At 41.8% G+C, this 20,662-nt stretch overlaps 1 protein-coding gene across 1 annotated transcript; it reads left to right on the top strand.

The window, feature by feature from the left end:
- The first annotated feature begins 1,594 nt into the window (after window positions 1-1,594).
- On the top strand, window positions 1,595-20,586 carry LOC145357771 (proton-coupled zinc antiporter SLC30A2-like). Its single transcript, XM_080211244.1, has 8 exons — window positions 1,595-1,662; window positions 5,254-5,462; window positions 10,515-10,661; window positions 13,696-13,849; window positions 14,115-14,322; window positions 15,203-15,308; window positions 16,690-16,824; window positions 19,970-20,586. The coding sequence occupies exons 1-8, from the start codon at window positions 1,595-1,597 to the stop codon at window positions 20,113-20,115; spliced, it is 1,173 nt and encodes a 390-aa protein (XP_080067370.1). The 3' UTR covers window positions 20,116-20,586.
- Window positions 20,587-20,662: the final 76 nt, after the last annotated feature.

The following is a 20,662-nucleotide window of genomic DNA, read 5'->3' as shown; positions in this document are numbered from 1 at the left end:
GATGAAATTTAAATTCAATTGATGCAACTGAATATAAAGCTAGTCTCAGTAACGGTGACTATCTCTGAAACCCCACATATTTACCCTGCCAATCCCTCTAACATACACATCCCGGGACACTAAGGGTTATTTAACATAGCCAATCAGCCATTAACTGCAGATCTTTGGACTGTGGAAGGAAACCAGAACACCCAGAGGAAACCCACACAGACATGGGGAGAATGTGCAAACTCCACACAGACAGTGACCCAAGCTGGGAATCGAACCCAAGTCCTTGGAGCTGTGAGGTAGCAGTGCTAACCACTGTGCCACAGCACCACCCTCATATTACCATTGTTGCTTTTTTGATTTGATTTATTATTGTCACCGTATTAGCATACAGTGAAAAGTATTTTTTCTTACACACTATACAGACAAAGCATACCGTTCATAGAGAAGAAAGCAAGAGAATGCAGAACGTAGTGTTACAGTCATAGCTAGGGTGTAGAGAATGATCGACTTAATGCAAGGTAAGGCCATTCAAAAGTCTGACAGCAGCAGGAAAGAAGCTGTTCTCGAGTTGGCTGGGACATGACCTCAGACCTTTGTATCTTTTTCCCGATTGAAGAAGGTGGAAGAGAGAATGTCCGGGGTGTGTGAAGTTCTTAATTATGCTGGCTGCTTTAGGGGGGCAGTAGTAAGTGTAGATAGAGTCAATGGATGGTAGGTTGGTTTGCGTGATGGATTGGGCTACATTCATGGCCTTTTGTAGTTTCCTGTGGTCTTGGACAGAGCAGGAGCCATACCAAGCTGTGATACAAACAGAAAGAATGCTTTCTATGGTACATTTTTGCTAGTTGTTTCTAATTTGCGCCCTCTCCCGATGTACTCTGTCCAGATCACGATTTTCAAAACTTCCTTTAACAATCCCAACTTCCTTGCAGGGAAAAGAGTCCCAATTTAATATCTTCATGTGGCAGCATGCCAAACTGTGTTTAATACTGTCCCTGTGAAAGGTCCGGGACATTTCACTATGTTAAAGACTCTATTTAAATGCAAATTGCCATTGCAATGCGAGAGGTTTTGAGAAAATTTTTCTCGCTGGGTGGCCCCACACAAGAAACAACCCTGATGAATTAAGTACCTGACCCTTTCCTCGCGTCACTTTAATCCCAGGGAGCCGGGAGTAAACGTGTTAGCTTCAATTTAAATTTCGCACCCACCACCATATTAGTTAATTTAAAAGAAAACTTCTTTTGGAACACGAGTATTGGCAAAATCCCAACTTTCAGGCTAATTATGTTTTTTAAACAGCTCGCCTCACCCCCCATTTTCGGTTTTAAAATGCTTTCAAAAATAGTTTGTGAACATCTTTTCCCCATTGCACATGATGTACAGAGAGAGAGAAAGAGCTGAATTCAGTTTTTTCACACGGTCCTAAACTACTGATAAAATAACCCAGATCACACGTCCTCGGGTCTCCTGATCATTCCTTCCCTCCCCTAGGGAACTCTGCAGCCTTTATCCAGGAAGAGATTTCCTTTTTTTTGGGAACCACCCCGAATGAACTTGCTCCAACTTCCCAAGTTTCTCCCTCCGAAGGAATTGGAAATCAATGGATGAGATGGGCGAGACCTCACCGCTTAAGGATTCATTCCTCCTGAGAAGCCGTCCCTCCGCCGGGTGAGTGCTGATAGATGGATGTATCTGAGGCAATCCCCTCCCCCTCCCAGAGCTGCAACAACCGGGGCCCCTACTTTTCAAACTAGTCACCGGCATCACCCCTTTGTGAAATTTACTGAAAGGTTCACTGTTAAAATTCGGAAACTTTTCTGACCCTTTCAGTAAATTTCACTGCTTGGGTGCCTGATCGGACGCTTGTTCAATTCATTCCTGGTCTGCTCAGCAGTTTGAGGGCTGTGTGGGGGCAAATACAATCGATTGGCATAGGTTTAAGGTGAGAAGGAAGAGATACAAAAGGGTTCAGAGGGGTAATTTTTTCACACAGAGGGTGGTAAGTGTCTGGAACTAGCTGCCAGAGGTAGTAGTAAAGGTGGTTACAATTTTGTCTTCAAAAGACAAAGGTGGCGAAATGGTTACCATTGCTGTTTCAGTGCCAGGGTCGCAGGTTCAATTCTGGCCTCGGGCCACTGTCTGTACAGAGTCTACACGTTCTCTCCACGTCTTTGAGGGTTTTCTTCAGGTGCTTTGGTTTCCTCCCACATTTCAAAGATGTGTGGGTTAATTTGATTGACCATGCTAAATTGACCCTCGTGTCAGGGGGATTAGCAGGATGAATGTGTGGGGTTATGGGAATAGGGCCTGGGTGGAATTGTAGACGGTAAAACTTGATAGGTCGAATGGCCTAATTCTGTACTGAAGGGATTCTAGGATTCATTCAATGAAAAAGCATTTAGACAGTTACCTGGCTAGGAGGGATTTGGGGGATAAGGGCCAAACATGGGACCAGCTTCATGGCTTGAAAAAAAGGATGGCATGGACAAAGTTGGACTGAAGGGCTTGTTTCCATGCTGTAAACCTCTGACTCTATGATTAGAGAGTTGAACATAGAACACTACAGCACAAACAGGCCCTTTGGCCCACAAATTGCACCAATCATATCCATACCTACCAGGCCTATCTATAACTCTCAATCCCATTAAATCCCATGTACTCATCCAGAAGAGTCTTAAAAGACCCCAGCAAGTTCACTTCTACCACCACTGACAGTAGCCGATTCCACTCACTCACCACCCTCTGAGTGAAAAACTTACTCCTGACATCTCCTCTGTACCAGCTCCCCAGCACCTTAAACCTGTGTCCTCTCGTAGCGACCTTTTCAGCCCTGGGAAATAGCCTCTGAGAATCCACCCTATCTATACCTCTCAACGTTTTATAAACCTCCATCAGGTTGCCTCTCAACCATCGTCTCTCCAGGGAGAAGAGACCTAGCTCCCTCAACCTATCTTCATAAGGCATGCCTCCCAATCCAGGCAACATCCTGTAAATCTTCTCTGCACCCTCTCAATAGCTTCCACATCCTTCTTGTAGTGGGGCAACCAGAACTGTGCACAGTACTCCAAGTGGGGCCTGACAAGGGTCTTATAAAGTTGCAGCATTACCTCCCGAATCCTAAACTCAATCCCTCGATTAATGAAGGCTAGCACACCATACGCCTTCTTGACCACATCCTCCACCTGCGAGGCTGATTTAAGAGTCCTATGGACCCGGACCCCACTGATCAGTTGAACTCCGGATTGCTCACCAGCCATCCCTATTGGAATAGTGTGGATATCTGTTAGTAGGTGGTTGGACAAGAAAATGGATTTAAAGGGGCTGAAGGTTTATAGGAGATATGAGGAAACACTTTTCTACCCAAAAGATGTTGGGAATCTGGAACTCACTGCCGAAAGGGTAGAGGTGGAAACCCTAAGAAGCATTTAGGTGAACACTTGAAATTCAATAGCATACGTATTATCGACCAAATATTGGAAAACAAGATTAGGATAGATCAGTGCTTGAATGCTGTGAACATGATGAACCGAACCGCATAGTGGTTACCACTGCTGCCTTACAGTGCCACAGCCCCGGGTTTGATTCTCGGCCTTGGATGACTATCTGACTGTGTGGAGCTTGCGCATTCTCTCTATGCTTGCGTGGGTTTCCTCTGGATGCCCCAGTTTCCTCTTAAAATGTGCAGGTTAGATGGATTGGCTGTGCTAAATTGCCCTTTAGTGTCTAAAGATGTGTAGGTAAGAAATGGTAAAAGTATGAGGTTGTGGGAAAAGAGTGGGGGGAAGGACCTGGATCAGATATTTGTGCAGACTCAAATGGACTAAATGGCCTTCATCTGCACTGTAGGAATTCTATGATTCTATGACTCTAATGTAAAGCAGATTTGCAGTCAAATATTTTCCTTTCTGGACTTGCTGCTGAAGAATGGTTGCTTGAGTGAGGCACAGATATGGAAACTTGAACCAGATTAAGGAGGAGGGGGAGGAAAGAAATTCACAAAAAGGGTTGGGGAAATAGAGATGAAGCAAAATAAATCAGGAAACAGATCTCGGGTGATACAAATTTTGCTTTCAAAAGCTAGCGTCTGATAGGAGGGAAAAGAATGAAAGATTTGCATTTAGTTAGTGCCTCGTGTGACAATCAAATGTCCCAAAGTGCTGAACAGCCAGATAATTACTTTTGAAGTGTAATTGCTGAGTGCCGTGTTTCTTATATATCACAGCAAGATCCCACCAACAACAATGCGATGTTCATGGATTACAATGGTGACCACACTTAAAGTACCTTTATTGGCTGTAAAACACATTAAGCCATGTGTTTTTTTTGATTGAAGGATAAATAATGCTTAGGATAGCAAGAAGAACTTCTCTGCTTCAGATTAGTGCAATGGGATATTTTCCCCTCCATCTAAGAGGCCAGACTGGGCCTTGGTTTAATAAAGAATGCATTGGAGCGTTAGTCAGGATTTAGTGCTCATGTCTCAAGTGAGATTTGAACCTACAACTTTCCGTCTCAGAGGTGAGAGTGCTACCTATTGAACGAAGGCTCACAAGTATGGGGTCCAAGAATGTTGGTATCTGAAGAATGAATCTCAACACCATGGGGAGTAAGGATGGGGTTGATCTTTGGATGATCAACTGGCAGAATGTACTAATTGGCTGGTCACAAAAAGGCCCCAATAATTGATTTAAGACTGTGGGACATCCCCAATGCAGGAAAGCTGGGGGTGACATCATCAAGGTTGGTTGCCCCCACAAGATAATCAGACATTTGCTTTGGGTTTTATTGCCCCTGGGCACTGTGCAAGCTCTAACCAAATACAATAAATTCTGACCTAAAGTGACAATTGGCATACTATTCACATTATAGGACCCTGGCCTATAGCCTGAACCAAGTAGATGGTTTTGGAGACTGGGTGATAGAACCCTCTGCAGAGTGAGTCTGGGAAATGTGGAAACATTGTCTCAGAGGACTATATTGGCAAATTGAATCCGTACTAGAGAAAGAAACACTGACTGGGAAGTAAGTATGTTGAAGTTACAGGGAAAAGGTGGGGTGGTAGGCCTGGGTAAGGTACTCTGCCAGAGAGTCAGTGCAGACTCATTGGGCTAAATGGCCTCCTTCTGCACTGTAGGAATTCTATGAATATGGAGAAAAAGCAGGAAAGAATTGGAGCAAAAGGCAGAAGGGGTTCGAAGGGTTGAATGATCTATTCCGGTTTGTATGTAATCTTACATTCTGTCCTCTTTTGGTTTGTAGCATTTCTCTGGAGCAACATGAAACCTTTTCAACTGAGTTGTATGGCAGTCTGACCCACATGGACACTGCCCTAGAGCAACTGGAGCCTCGGCACTGCCATTCTAACCAATCATCTACAGATCATAAGGAAGTGGATAAAGAGAACGCCCGTTGGAGGCTGTATCTAGCTTCTGCTGTCTGCTTAGTCTTTATAATTGGTGAAGTGATAGGTAAAGAAGGAAATAACATGTTTTTATAGTATGTTTACGAACCTCAGAATGTCTCAAAGCACTATAGCTAGTGTCATAATGTGGGAAATGTGGCAGACAAGTTATGCATGGTAAGTTTCGAAAAAGTGATTAGCACTATTGCCTCAGTGCTAGAGACTCGAGTTCAATTCTGGCTTTGGGTGATTGTCTTTGTGGAGTTTGTGCATTTGCATGGGCTTCTTCCTGGGTGCTCCAGTTTCCTCCCACGTTCCAAAATGTGTGGGTTAGGTGGATTGACCATGCTAAATTGCCCCTCATTGTCAGGGGATTAGCAGGGTAAATACGTGGGGATAGGGCCTGGGTGGGATTGTTGTGGATGAAAGCTCGATGGGTCCCTACAGTGCGCTGAGAGGCTAGGACTAGCCACTGTGCCACCCACAATGTTAGATGATAGGAATTATCCAGGATCCTAACTTCTGGTTAGGCAACTGACCTGTGTACGGGCATCAGGTGAGATTATAGGATCTAGTAGGATTGATGATTCTATTTAAACTGCTTCATCCTTGTGGAATGTGTTGCAAGTTGTCTCATGAGGTCTGGAAGCTTGTATGGTTCAACAAACACATAACTATATACAGATGTTATCCTTATGCCGACTTCTATCAGACTCACTACTATACTACAGAAAATCTTTTGAACAAATCATTTTGGCCAGCTAGTTACCTTCCTGAGCTTGGAGAATTGAAGCATTTTGTTTGATCTGACTTCCCTTTAATTTTTCATTTGCACGTGGCCGCTGTGTGTTTCAATGGCAACTCTGCATCTGGGATGTTCTTCAGACAGTGTATGTTAAATCTGTGTCTGCCAGGGCTGCCTGAGTATTGCACCAAATTTAAAAGCTTATTTCAGCCTTTTTGTTTTTTCGCCCTTTTATGATCTGGCTTTGGTCCTTTGGGCTTGGATAGGAACAGGAGTGAGCCACCAGCCTACCGAGCCTGCTCCACTATTCAATAAGATCAAGGCTGATTGGACACTTAATGCCTTTTACGTGCACTATCTCCATAACTGTCTACATTATTGTTGATACATCTATCAATCTCTGGTTTAATTATACTCGATGACTGAACTTCCACAGCCCTGAGGTAGAGAATTCCATAGATTCACAATCTTTTGTATAACGGACTTTTTTCTCATCTCCGGTGGCTTTCCTCTTATTTTGAAATTGTGCTTCTAGACTTCCCAACTAAGGGAACCGTCTTGCCTGTATCGACCCTGTATTTTGCAGGTTTCAATGAGATCACCCCTCATTCTTTGAAACTCTAGAGGATACAGGTCACGTTTGTGGGTGACACAGTGATTAGCACTGCTGCCTCAGTGTTGTAGACTTTGAGTACAGACAACACTTAAACCCAGAGTACTCAATTTCCAAGCTTTAATAATTTGTGCACAGGTGAGAACACGAGGCAAACAAAGTATTGCCGGATGTTCTATTGATTCATACAGAACATTTAGCGGCTTTAGTTAATTACAGCAAATGAGAAATGAGCAATTTTTCTAATCTTTCATTTGCATACGTATCCACCACTATCGCACTACCAGGAGGACATGGAGGCTTTAGAGAGAGTACAGAAAAGGTTTACCAGGATGTTGCCTGGTATGGCGAGTATTAGCTATGAGGAGAGATAAAATAAACTGGGATTGTTCTTCCTGGAAAGACTGAGGCTAAGGGGTGAACTGATAAAAGTTTATAAAATTGAGAGGTATAGATAGGGCGTGGAAGCTTTTTCCCAGGGCAGAAATGACAATTCTAAGGGGGAGAAAGATTCAGTGGAGATGTGCGGGGCAAGTTTTTTTTTACACAGAGGGTGGTGGGGCCTCGAATGCTCTGTCAAGTGAGGTGGTTGAGGCAGTTACATTAGCCATATTTAAGATTTATCTTGATAGGCATATGAATAAACAACGATTAGAGAGATATAAGTCGATGGCCTAGATAGGATAACATGATCAGTGTGAGCTTAGAGGACCAAAGTGCCTGTTCCTGTGCTGTATTGTTCTTTGTTCTTAGCCTTTTGCCCTTTTTTGTCCAATAGAAAACTATCTCCTGCCAATCGTTCCTGAGTATAATATGTCCCTTTATCTTGCTATTTGGTAATTGTCATGGAAACGTGTTCTTTATTTTTATCTTGTGTCCTAGTCTTGGAATGCAGCGTTTATGGAGCAAGGTTTTTAGATTTGGTCGCTTATCTCAAGTATGTAAGCGTCGGCCTTACAGCATTACTGAAGGCCTCGTTTGGTTAATAATCCATTACTTGACAGTTTTTTGACAATTATGGAACTTTAATTTTCACAATTGTTTGTGACCTAACTTCCACAACAGTGCCAAGGACCTGGATTCAATTCTGGCCATGGGTGGCTGTCTGCTGGGAGTTTGTGCATTTGCCCATGTCTGCGTGGGTTTCCTCTGGGTGCTCCAGTTTCCTTCCACAATCCAAAGATGTGTGGGTTAGTTGGATTGACCATGCTAAATTGTCCTTTAATGTCAGGGGGGTTAGCAGGGTAAATACATGGGGACAGGACCTAGGTGGGATTGTTGTCAGTGCAGGCTCGATGGGCCAAATGCTCCTTCTCCGCTGTAGCATTCTATCTGTTTGTCCAATTCCTCTTCAGAAGACTGTCTTGTCTACCCTGGAACAAGTCTGGTGAACCTTTGTTGCACTCCCACAATGGCAATAATATTCTTTTCTGAGGAAAAGGGATCAAAACTGTATGCAATATTCCAGGTGCTGTCTAACCAAGCTCCTATACAATTGAAGCAAGATCTCCCTTCTCCTTTAACACAAGAGGATTTGAATAAAGACTAGCACTCCATTAGCCTTCCTAATAGCTTGTGGACCTATATGTTTATCCTTAGTGACTTGCGGATAAGGTCATCCAGTCCCCTTTCTATAGCCACACTTTCTAATTTATCATTTCAGAAATGCTCTGTACATCTGTTCCTTCTACCAAAGTGGATTACTTCACACCTTTCCACATTACGTTCCATCTGCCATCATCTTGCCTGCTCATTAAAACTGTCCAAATCCTCCTGTTGCCATTTTAATCTTCCTAACAACATTTATTCCTGCCTAGCATTGTGTCATTGGAAATTTGGAAATATTACATTGGTTCTTGCATCCAAATCACTGATGTAAATTGTGAACAGCTGGGGCCCAAGTACCTGTCATTTCAGTATACCACTAGCCACAGTCTACCAATGTGAGAATTGCGTACTGAATTCTGCCTGTTAGTCAATTCTTAATCCATGCCAGTACATTGCCTCCTATGTGCTTTGATTTTGCTAATCAACTTCCTGTAGGGGACTTTATGAAGACCCTTCTAAAAGCCTAAATACACTACATCCATCAATTCTGCTTATCAATTTTGTTAGTAATATCTTCAACAAGTTCCAAGTTTGACAAACATGATTTCCCATTGGACACCTGGACAATCATGGATTTACCATTTATTTCATCCTTTGGATTGTAGCAATTTCCCAACCACTGATAGGTTACCTGGACTATAGTTCCCTGTTTTCTTTCCACTTTTGCTACCTTCCAATCTTCAGGTACCATTCTGGAAGATGGTCACCAATGCATCCACTATCTCTATAGCAATCTCTTTCAACACTCTGGGATGCATAATTATCAGGTCCTGGGGATTTATCAACTTTAAGTTCCATTCATTTCTCCAATATAATCTTGTATTAATGTCCTTCAACTTTGCTTTCTCCCTAGCCATTTGGATCTCTAATATGAATTCTCCTGACTCTGCCTGTAATGGAACCACATTTCGCTTAGCTAAATGTATCCTTGTTAGATAGCTAAAGAAGCTTTTGGCAGAACGTGGTGGTTTTTGCTCAATTGCATTCTGATTCTGTTCTCCCTTTTATCACTTTCTTGACCTTCCTCTGCTGTATTCTTAAAAACCTCCCAACCCTCAGATTTACTAATTTCTGGCAACTTTAAAAGCCTTTTCTTTTAATTTTATACAATCCCTAACTTGCTTTGTCAGCCATGGTTGACTGTCTTTTTTTGGGTTTTGCATCTTGAAGGAATGTATAGGAGCTATAATCTATGCAATAGTTTTTTGAGGATTCTCCATTGCTTGTGCACAATTATACTATAATGTATTTTCCCAATCCACTTCAACTAATTTGTCCTCATTCCTTTATTCAGTTGCAAGATCCTAGCTTCAGATTGAACTTGCTCACTTTCAATCATATTGTGGCAACTCATCCTTAAAGCTTCTTTTGCAACTAGATTATTAATTAGCCTTTTTTCATTACATAATACTAGATCTAGAATAGCCAGTCCTCTAGTTGGCTCCTCAATACTGCTGTGGAAATCCTTCCCTATCACACTTTGGAAAGTCTTCTTCCTCAGCTTTAGTGTTCACTTGGTTTAACCAGTCCACATGCAGATTGAAGTCACCCCGCGATTACTTTGACTCTGCTTTTAATCATGTATCACAGCTTCCATGCCTGTAGTGGAGTACTTTGGGTGATTTCCACTTGTGTATCCCAAGGCCTTCAAGTTAGATATATCTCTTTCAGATCAGACTGCAATTTCTTTACTCCTTTATTCTTGGGGAATTGTTACCACAGTATTGTAAGGTTGTATGTCCCCCTCATGAAGAGGTCTAGAGGCTTTATGGGTCAGCAGTAACTGCTTATTAATAACGCACACCTCCATACTTGTATACAGGATAGTCCTAACTAGATATTATCTTCTAAAAGAGTTGCTGCTACACTCTACTATTCCCATGTGACTTGCTCCATCATAATGTGGGCTGAACTGTTTCCCCAGTCCCACATTAATCCTTAATCCTAAATACCTTGATACGACAGGATGATAACTTGGAAGGACAGTTGGTGCTGGAACTGACCCAGAAAGAGATATCACCTTTAGAAGAGATGAGCAAATGAGCTATGGGGATAATGTAGAAATCCTTGATATAAGGAATTTTGTAATAATTCATGAGCATATCGAAACTTCAAATTCTGAGCCTTGCCAACTGTCTATCTTCCTCTTTCAGGGGGTTACTTGGCGCACAGTCTGGCTATCATGACAGATGCTGCTCATCTCTTGACCGATTTTGCTACCATGCTTGTCAGCTTATTCTCATTGTGGATTTCTTCTCGACCTGCAACTAAAACCATGAACTTTGGCTGGCATCGCTCAGGTGAGATCAGATCAGATCTGGTGTTTGTATTTAGATCTCGTGAGAGACATCTCAACAATGTGACCGGTTATGTGTTCCTCTGTTTGAGATAATCTGAGTAAATCGATTTGTAATCGGTGCTTTTCCTTTCAAAAATGGTTGCGATTACTCTAGGATAGTCAGGCCATGTTAACATTAGTTCAAAAGGAAAACATTGTGGATGCCGTAAATGCAGGAAATGTTTAAAAGGTTGGGCAAAATCTGTGAAAAGAGGGTTTCAGGTTGATGATTCCTTGTCAGAACTGGAAGTTAGAGATGTAACCTGTTTTAAGTCAGTGCAGAAAATGTGATAGGGAAGAAAGTACGAAAGAACAAAAAAATGTCTGTGATAGGGTGAAAGGCAATAGAGATTAAATGATGAAATGAATCAGTTTGCAAAGCAAATGGAGATTGCCATTTGATAGGTAAAGGAAGGATATAGTGAATGGTGAATCCTAAATAGGTAAGATTATGGAGATTGAGATGTTGATATTGATTGCAGGCATCAGTGAATTATCAACCCATTTTACATCCCACCTGGTTATATTTTTCTGGCTGACATTGTTTGTCAAAGCCAATCTTTCTCCTAAAGGTTTAACAAGATACTTGTTTAGCTGGGATCAGTAATGTGATTTCATTACCTCCGAATAAGTCTTGTCAGTTGCATGTGCCTTTTCTGTAGTTTGTAATTTTGACAGCAGTTTAGAGTATCAAATCTGTCATCACTGATCCCTTTTGCTTCCCTCTCATGAGGAAGACCGTGGATTCCTGTTGGCCTGATCCCACAAAGCCCTAACTGTGGGTTCCCTTGTGGACTTGCTTCCTGTAGCAAGGTGGTTCGGAGCTCCACTGTGCTGTTAGATATTTACCCTTTTTTTTTGTCTTGGAATATGTAGTTGCTTAGTGGGACTAGGGACTCTAGTCAAATTGCTGGTTTTCCCAACTCAGTTTTAGAAGTGCTGAAGAGATGGTTTCTAGCTGTTGCATCCTAAAGTGAATTAATTCCAGGACAATTTGCTTCAGGCTTCAGCCCAATCAATGCCATGGGTGATGAATGCACCAGATGTTTCCAGCTGTGCCAACAGTTGGCCTGTGACTTGCTTCACTTGTTTGGATTGGGAGCTGGCAAAGACAGTCTGATTTTATTTTGCTCTCTGCTGGTTCCAGTTGGAAACTTGGATGTTTGATAAGAAATAACGAGGAGTATGGAGCAAATGTGGGGAAGTAAGCGCTTGAGGTGCAGACTGAACTTGATCTAATTGAATGGCTGAACTGACACAGGGGTTTGAATGGTCGCCTCCTCTGTTCAAAAGTTTAGTCTCTAGCCACTTAGCTAAGGAATGAACTCTAGGGGAGATAGAAAACTTGCAGCATAAAAATAAGCCAATTGGTCCATGTAAATGCTCCACATGGACCTACTCATATCTCTCTTGGCATAATCTCCCTCTTAATGAATCTGTGCTACTCCCCTCAATTGTCCTGTGTTAATGAGTTCTATCTCAATCAGTCTTTGGGTAAGATTCTTAACTGGATTTATTGATCGTTATCTTTTATTTCAGTTTTCACTCTTTCCAAAAGTGGTGATGTCTTGATTAAACCTTTTCATAATCTTAGTTCTTTCTTGTTACCCTCTCTCCTTCACTTTTAAGACATAGCTATCTTTACTTCCATCAAATGGTCTTGAGTTCAGCTCCTTGTTGGAACAGATAAACTGGGACAAAAGTTTTTGGTAATTGTTTCATTAATTACATCAACAATGATTACAAATAAACACCAGCAAGTGATCCATTTGTCAGTAGGAGGTTCTTGTTGTGATCATGTTGCCTGATTCACTGCACCAGCCATAAGTGTCTGTGGGCTGTTGTTCTTCTACATTGGCCAACCTTTTTATCCATACATGTCACGGAGCTTGTTAATGAAATTCCTCCTTTAGTATCTCAACTCTTTATCTACAGCTAATGGGCCTTGACATCATTTCTGCAGCGGTTGCTGAAGTTCTTCATTTTGCAACGACTTGAAGGTTTGTCTCGCAGAATTTCTGAGATGACTCCCTTATATGAGATGCAAACGTTTCTACTGTAGCTTGTGGTTTTCTAGTCTGATATCATTGTCCAGTTCCAATCGGCTTGACTCTGAGCTTGCCACAGACAATGGCAGTTGCTCAGTCAGCTCAAATCTAGATCATTGAAGAAACTGTTACAATTAAGAATAATACTTTGAAAGGGGTTGGCTAAGATCAAGCTCAAAATGGGATGCAATATCTTGTCTTATCAGTTTGTCTCTCTCTTGTGGGGACCAGGAATTGGATTCAATTTGAATTTGGTTTTTGGAGAAAGCAAGGAGTTGGATTCAGCCTTCCCTAATTCACTGAGCATTGGCTTTATAACTTTTAAGAATGGAGTAAAACATTAAAAAACAACTTTGAATGGGAGGTATTTCAGCAAATGTACACCAAGGGGCTGATAACCAAGTAAACCCCCCAGACTGTGCTCAATCCTAACTGTATGTATGTAACTGTATTTAAGCACTGTATGACTGATTTGCATGTAGTTTGAACCAATTTGTATTCTCTAATGAAAATATTGAAAAGAATGAAATGTTCTCATTACTAATCTGAAGCACCTCAGAGAGCATCTTGATCTCTGAAGAAACTGTGAATATTATTGCACTTTACTGTTATAACAATTTGAAAGGTTTTGTAATGTTTCTTTCATAGATTTTATGAATAAAGTATATTTTTACAAGAGGGGAAAAAAAACCCTCGAAACCATAACAATCCCATCTTAACAGAAGTTATCTTAGAAACATGGCCCTCAGTTTATAAAGGCATGCTGGTACACTAAATTCAGTCAAGTTACTGCATAGATTTGGTCAAATCAGAGATGTTTGTAATCGCTCACATTGTAATTGGGGCAGGGAGATAGTTATCTAATGATACTTATTTATAGATGTTTGTTCTTATCATTCCCAATTATTTTATACAAATGAACACTTTCTTCTGTCCTCCGTCCTGAAGAGATTCTAGGAGCTCTGATCTCTGTGCTGTCCATCTGGGTGGTGACAGGTGTGCTTGTGTATTTGGCGGTGGAGCGACTCATTTCTGGACAGTATGAAATTGAGGGTGGCGCTATGCTGATCACCTCAGGCTGTGCTGTCGCTGTCAATATTGTGTGAGTATCCTCTTGTGTTGTGTGTAAGTAGTGCTTTGTTACTTAATTGGAGCTTTGTCCGCTCAATTAAAAATACGGTGGGAAAACTCAGCACGCCACTTTTCCTGCTGACACCTCACCCCCAATCTTTCCCCATCTGTGTAAATATGAAGACTTGGGCCCTCAACCAATCCTTTTGTCTGAATTTATTACTGCGCATATTGAAAGCGCAGTAATAAAATATTGACTTTGCTATACACTCAATGTTAATATTATCCACCCGTAGAATGGGCATCATCCTCCATCAGTCTGGTCACAACCACAGCCACAGCAGTGCAGGAGAGGTCAGAGTACATGACTCCGAGTCGAACAGTCATGGATCACAGTCTAGTGGCAACGTGAATCCCAGTGTACGAGCTGCCTTCATCCATGTCGTGGGAGACCTGTTGCAAAGCGTCAGTGTCCTGATTGCTGCTTACGTCATCTATTTTAAGGTATGGGGCAACACTTGAGTGACTTGCCTTTTAAAGGGGGTATTGGTAACTTTGCAAAGGGTTTGGAGTTGGGTTACTGACCCTAGTTGGATAAACTCCTGGAAGTTTTGTAACATAAGCTCTGTCTTTTTGCTTTAGAAACGAATCTTCAACACTATAGAACAAATAAATGAAAGCATAAAAAAAGATATTTTATGCCCCTATGCTTTTCTCCCAGATTGCTCCTAACAGTGTTAGGGAAACTTTTTAATTCATGGATACTCCAGGATAATGGCTGGAGAGTTAGCATCCACTGTCTGGCGGTGGGGAGAGTCCTACTGAAATGTCCAAGGTGCTTTAGGAGTGAGTATCATAATCATATTAGAGGAAATGATCAAAAGCTTGGTCAAAGAAGTAAATCATATCGCAAGGGAACTCCTGAGCTTAGCATTTAGACAGCTGGAGGCACGGCTGCCAATTGTGTGGTAAAAGAATTTGGGATGTACTGCACTAAACACAGAATTTCCTCTTTAAAATACTTAGGCCGGAATTCTCTAGCTGTACACCGTGGTCCCACTGGCAGCACACCCCTTGCTGCGGGCTTCCTGACAATATAGAGTGACTTCAATGGGAATTCCTTGCATTGACTGTAGTGGGATCTTCCAGTGAACGGCACCACTGAGGGGAGGCCAGAGAATCTCATCCTTAGTTTTTTTAAATCATACTTGAATGACCAGTCCAGCACTCTGACTGGACTGACCAGGACCTATTTGGCACAGAAGCCAAGAGATCAGAGGCTTGTGAACATACAGTTGACTGTTTATTTTTAATCTCCTGATGTATCGGAAGATTTGAATGCTTGTGCACAGCAATTGAATAATTGTCCTTTAATTTTGTTCAGCCTGAATATAAAATTGTGGATCCAATCTGTACCTTCCTCTTCTCTGTGCTGGTTCTGGGGACCACCTTATCCATTTTGAGGGACGTTCTCTGCATTTTAATGGAAGGTAAGTCCACAGATTGAACATTTAAAATTTCTGATTAACAGGTTAAAAAGGATATCAGAGAGTGAAAAGAGTTGGGGATTGGCTTTTTAAAGCCTATGGATTGGGAAAGGTGTGATTATTGATAAGTGGCTTCAGAGGTTTTTAATGTATTTATTTGTTCATCGGATGTGGGTGTCACTGGCTAGGCGAGTGTTCAATGCCCATCCCAAATTGCTGGTGGGGAGCCTCCACCTTGTCCCACTCCAGTTGTGCCTTGCAGGAACACCCGCAATGCTGTTGAGAAGGGAGTTTCAGGATTTTGACCCAGCGATAGTGAATGATTATAATTCCAAGTCAGGATGGTGTGTGACTTGGAGGGGAACTTGCAGGTGGTAGTGTTCCTATCCATCATAGTTGGTAGAGGTTCAGGGTTTGCAAGATGCTGTCTAGGTGAGCTTGCTGCAGTGCATCTTGTAGATGGTACGCAGTGCTGCTACTCGTGGTGGACATTGATGGTGTGTCATATCAGGTGGGTTGCTTAGTTCTTTATTATGTCAAGTTTTGAGTGTTGTTGGAGGTGGACTCCAGACAAGTGGAGTGTATTCCTTCACACTCCTGAAGGTGGACAGACTTGGTGGAGTCAGGTGGTGAGCTGCTCTCCACAGAATTCCTAGCCTGTGACTTACTCTTGTAGCCACAGAATTTACATGGCTAGTCCAGTTCCTGATCAATGATAACCCCCAGGATGTTGGTAGTGGGGGATTCAGTGATGAGTTGGAGATAATGTAGTATGTCTTGGATTTCAATGTGAAGAGCAATTAGCCTAGGGTATTTATAACAGTGGAGGGAAACATAGTAATATTCTGTCTAAGCTGAGTAGCTATGTGGCTGTGCAGTAATCAGGAATATACAGCACAGAGAGCAAATAAGCTTCTCACAAAAGAACATTTGCTTTAAGATGCACATGTTCAACTGCCTGTCCATCTTAATGGCACCACACAGTGAAACAAGTTGGTTGTTCACAGCAAAGTGTAGTTAGAAGAAGCATTGGATCATTCTGAAGTTATAAGAGGGGCAGGGGACAGGTGAAAGATGAAGGATCCCCTGTTGGGAGGATGCTTTTTCTTTTCGTATTCTGCTTATAAATGTGGGAGAGCATCTTCAGGTAAGAGAGTGGAGTTTGTGTCTTGGCAGAAGTTGGGTTGTACGTGGAGTTAAAGTACGCTGAGGAGAAGTGTTTGATACAAGGGAAGGAACCAAGACAGTTACAAGAAAGCAAGGGATGTGGGCACTTTCATTTGTGATTAGGGGAAACAAGGCACAAGAATCAGGACATGGGATCAGGGTATATTCACCTGCATGTATTATTCCCATTGAAACTGCGCTCTGTATTTTGATCTAGGAACTCCAAGAGGTATGGATTTTAATCAGGTTAAAGAGACTCTCCTGTTAATTGATGGGGTGAAGGCAATGCACAGCCTCCACATGTGGGCACTGACTATCAACCAGCCAGTGCTTTCTGTTCACATCGCCATCAGTAAGTACAAGTGTGGTTTTCTTGTTGGCACCAATTGCTATAAGTTTATTCAGCTGTGTTGTGAAACTATCAGCCATGAGTTGGTGGTATTTCATTCTTCTCCAAAGTGAGATGGTTTAGAGTTCAACTCCAGGAGTCTGAACACATTTCAAGTTGACGGTGTCAGTGTGGAACTAAGAGAGTGTTGCACTGTCAAGGTTACCATCTATTGGCTGGAAGGTTGAAGTGGAGACTCATCACTCTTGGGTGAATGTAAAAGATGTCAAGGCTATTAGAAGAGAAGGGCAGTCTTTGGTGCCCTGGCCAATATTTATCCCTCCAGCAACATCACTAAAACAGATTATCTAGTCATTATCAGAAGTGCTGTTGTCAGACCTTGCTGTATACAAACTAGTTGCTCCATTTCCTGCATTGCAACAGTAACTGCATCTCAAAAATGTACTTTTTTAACTGTAAAATGTCCTGGGACATCCTGAGTTTGTGAGATTCTATATAAATGCTTCTTGTTTTTCTTTTTGCTTAAACTTATAGGGGATGATGCTGTACTCTCACCAACAAGTGTCTGTTCAATTCATATTAGAAAATATTTCAGGGTGGGAATTTCAGCCATTCTATTGACCTAATTTTGAAACTTTACCTAAACACCTCATGTAGCTTCTTCCAGTGTGGCAGTAATTAGAGAAAATTCCCAAACCTGACTATTCTGTTTAAATTAAACATTTAAAACTAATTTCTTCACTAATGGGATGTTTGTGTTGCTGGTTGGGCCAACGTTTACTGCCCATCCCTAATTGCCCTTGAACTGAATGGCTTGCTAGGCCATTTGAGGGCATTTAAGTGTCAACCATATTGCTGTGGGTTTTCAGTCGCATGTAAGGATGGTAATTAGGACAACCAGATATTTTTCTACGACCATTGACAATGGTTTCATAGTTTTTTTTTAAATTCTAGCTTTTATTGAATTCAAATTCTACCATTTACTGTGATGAGATTTGAATCTGGGTCCCCAGAGCATTGGTATCTCTGGCCTCTGGATTGCTAATCCTGAGACAATACCACTATGCCGCTGCCTCACATTTGCTTGCATAAAATTGACTACACTTCAGTTGGCATAAAGCACTTTTGGGAGGTGCTGAAGTTGTGCACAATGGTTAGCGCTGCTGCCTCAAGTCCCAGGTTCAATTCCATCTTTGGGTGACTGTGTGGAATTTACATGTATTCTCCATGTAATCTCCATGGGTTTCCTCTGGGTGTTCTGGTTTCCTCTCTCATTCAAAGATGTGTGGGTTAAATTGATTGATCATGTTAAATTGTCACTTTGTCAGGGGGATTAAGAGGGTAAATACATGAGATTACAGAGATAGGGTCTGAATGGGATTGTTGTTGGAGAACAACAACAACATTGGCTCGATGGGCCAAGTGGCCACCTCCTGCACTGTAGGGATTCAAAGGTGCTATATAAATGCAAGCTTCTTTCAGTTAGTTTTGATCCAGTTTTAAATTACATTGGTTTAAGGCCAGATGGCTGGGCACACTAAAACCTCTGGCTAAAGTTAGTGGCTCTGGTTATATTTCTGAAAGTTTGATTGTATTGTCTCCAATCTTCAGTAAAGTAAAATTAAAGTTTGTTTATTAGTCACAAGGCTTACAATGAAGTTATTGTAAAATTCCCCTAGTTGCCACATTCCAGCGCCTGTTTTGGGTTGATGTGCCTAACCGGCACATCTTTCAGACTGTGGGGGGGAAACTGGAACACCCAGAGGAAACCCATGCAGATATGGGGAGAATGTGCAAATTCCACACAGACAGCAACTCAAGCCAGGAATCAAGCCGAGGTCTCTGGCACTGTGCTAACCACTGTGCCGCCATGCTGCCCCAATCACTGCACCCCCTCGCTCTTGCCTTTCATCATCCTCGTGGTGCCTCACGATCTGTTAGAAAGTGAGCAGATTCTTCATTAGCTGGTTGGATGATTCCTGACTGTTGGTCAAACAACCATTTCCCCAAGTCTGTTAGTTTTATAATGAATGAATTCTTTGATCACTTTTTAAAAATATGATCAAACCTTTAGGAATATGTCCAAAGCTACTAACTTCAAGAAGTTTGTGTGCCCAACATTTGGTCTTATTCCAGTGTGAGAGGCTATTGATAATTAATGTAATTTAAAACTGGATCAAAACTATCTGAAACAAATTTGCGTTTTATAAGGTGTTATTTGGGTGGTCCCAAATAACCAAGGCAATTGAGCCCCCCAGTGCTGAGTTAGTTTACACGTTTATTTGTTCCCATTATGATCAAGTTGCGATACGGGAATATAGATAAAGGAGGATGCGTTCCAGTCTTTCTGACCAGTTCTGCCATTCAATTAGTTCACGGTCGTTCTGTATTTTAATTCTATCTGCCGTGGTTCCGTTGGATTGTTTAATACCCTGGACTAACAAAATATCCGTTTGAAACATTCATTTAATCCTTAGCCTGGTTTGTTTGGGTTGAGAATTTCAGATTTTCATTACTCTCTGCATTTAGATATGCTTACTATCACCCTTGACCCTTTGTTTTGGGCTCCCTTACCAGAGGAAATGGGGTAGATGGAGAGGAAACCATCAGTACCATTTTATTCATTTTGGTTAGCACTGCTGCCTCACAGCGCCAGGGGACCTGGGTTCAATTCCCGGGTTTGGTCACTGTCTGTATGGAGTTTGCACATTGCCCCTGCATGGGTTTCCTCCCAGTGTCTGTAAGATGTGCTGGTTAGGTGCACCAGAACATGGAGACCAGGTGAATTTTCACAGTAACTTCATTGTTAACGTAAGCCTCACTTTTGACTAATAAATAAACTTTAAGAAATACCTTAATCAACCTTTAATATTCTATACTGAAGGCAATTCAAACCTGATCAGTGTAATATATCCCTGAAATTAACCCATTTAGCCCTGGTATTCTGGTGAATTTGCACAATTTTCCTTGGTCAATATATCCGTCCACCCATCCTGAGGTCCAATGTCCTGAACTATTTGTGTGTTCAAACCAGAGCTTTATGTAACTATACGGTAATTTGCAAACCTTTATATTCTAATATCTGCTTGCGATAAAGACCCAAGATTCCATTTGCCTTTTCAATTTATTTTGGCTGTGTTTCTTGCAGATGACGACGCGAATGCCCAGGTTATATTGGCTGAAGCTAACCAGAGGCTCCAGAGGAAGTTTGACTTCCACTCCATCACTATCCAAGTTGAAAATTACTCTGCTGATATGATTAATTGCCGGGAATGCCAGGAGCCTAGAGACTAGTTTCCACCGGGGCATGTCACTTCTTTAAGTGCGTATGTCTGAAAGAGACATCGCTTGAGATCATGTCTCGGGGAATTGCACCTGAATAAGTTGAGTGTTGTTGTGCATTGCTGCTGACTGACCAAGCACTGGGGGGAGTGTGAGTTGCAGTAACCACTTTTTTAGCACACATCAAGTTCAAGGATTTTAAGTCTGTGTCCATATTGAGCCCTACTGTAATAAGACATCAAAATGATATTTGAATATGGACATTCAATTCGCACTAGCAAGGTCATTCTCTGTGTATGTCGGTGTCTTCTGGGATTGTTTCTGGGGGAGAGAACAAAGCTTTTGTATTGATTGAACATGAGTGTAATGTTTTAGATCTGACTGTTCTGCTGGCTTTTTCCCATCAACGTAATTGAATCTTGGTGATGGGAGACTGAGGTGGACACTGGTTAAGATCCATTTATCATTCCGTGCCATTGATTGCCTGTGTCTAGACTTTTCATATTTATTCTGTTTAAGAAAACATTTTTCTGAACCTAAATAAAATTTTGTAACCTCA

This window comes from Carcharhinus amblyrhynchos, chromosome 24, assembly GCF_965287045.1.
Source record: "Carcharhinus amblyrhynchos chromosome 24, sCarAmb.v2.hapA, whole genome shotgun sequence".
Lineage (NCBI taxonomy): Eukaryota > Metazoa > Chordata > Chondrichthyes > Carcharhiniformes > Carcharhinidae > Carcharhinus > Carcharhinus amblyrhynchos.
Note: the sequence above shows the minus strand (reverse complement) of the source record. Positions and strands in the feature narration are given on the sequence as shown.

Bases quoted from the DNA above. Each gene is read 5' to 3' on its own strand.
- LOC145357771 (XM_080211244.1), top strand. From the start codon at position 1,595: ATGGATGAGATGGGCGAGACCTCACCGCTTAAGGATTCATTCCTCCTG. The intron at 10,662-13,695 runs GTGAGATCAGAT...TCCGTCCTGAAG, and splicing joins CTTTGGCTGGCATCGCTCAG to AGATTCTAGGAGCTCTGATC. The intron at 13,850-14,114 runs GTGAGTATCCTC...ATCCACCCGTAG, and splicing joins GCTGTCGCTGTCAATATTGT to AATGGGCATCATCCTCCATC.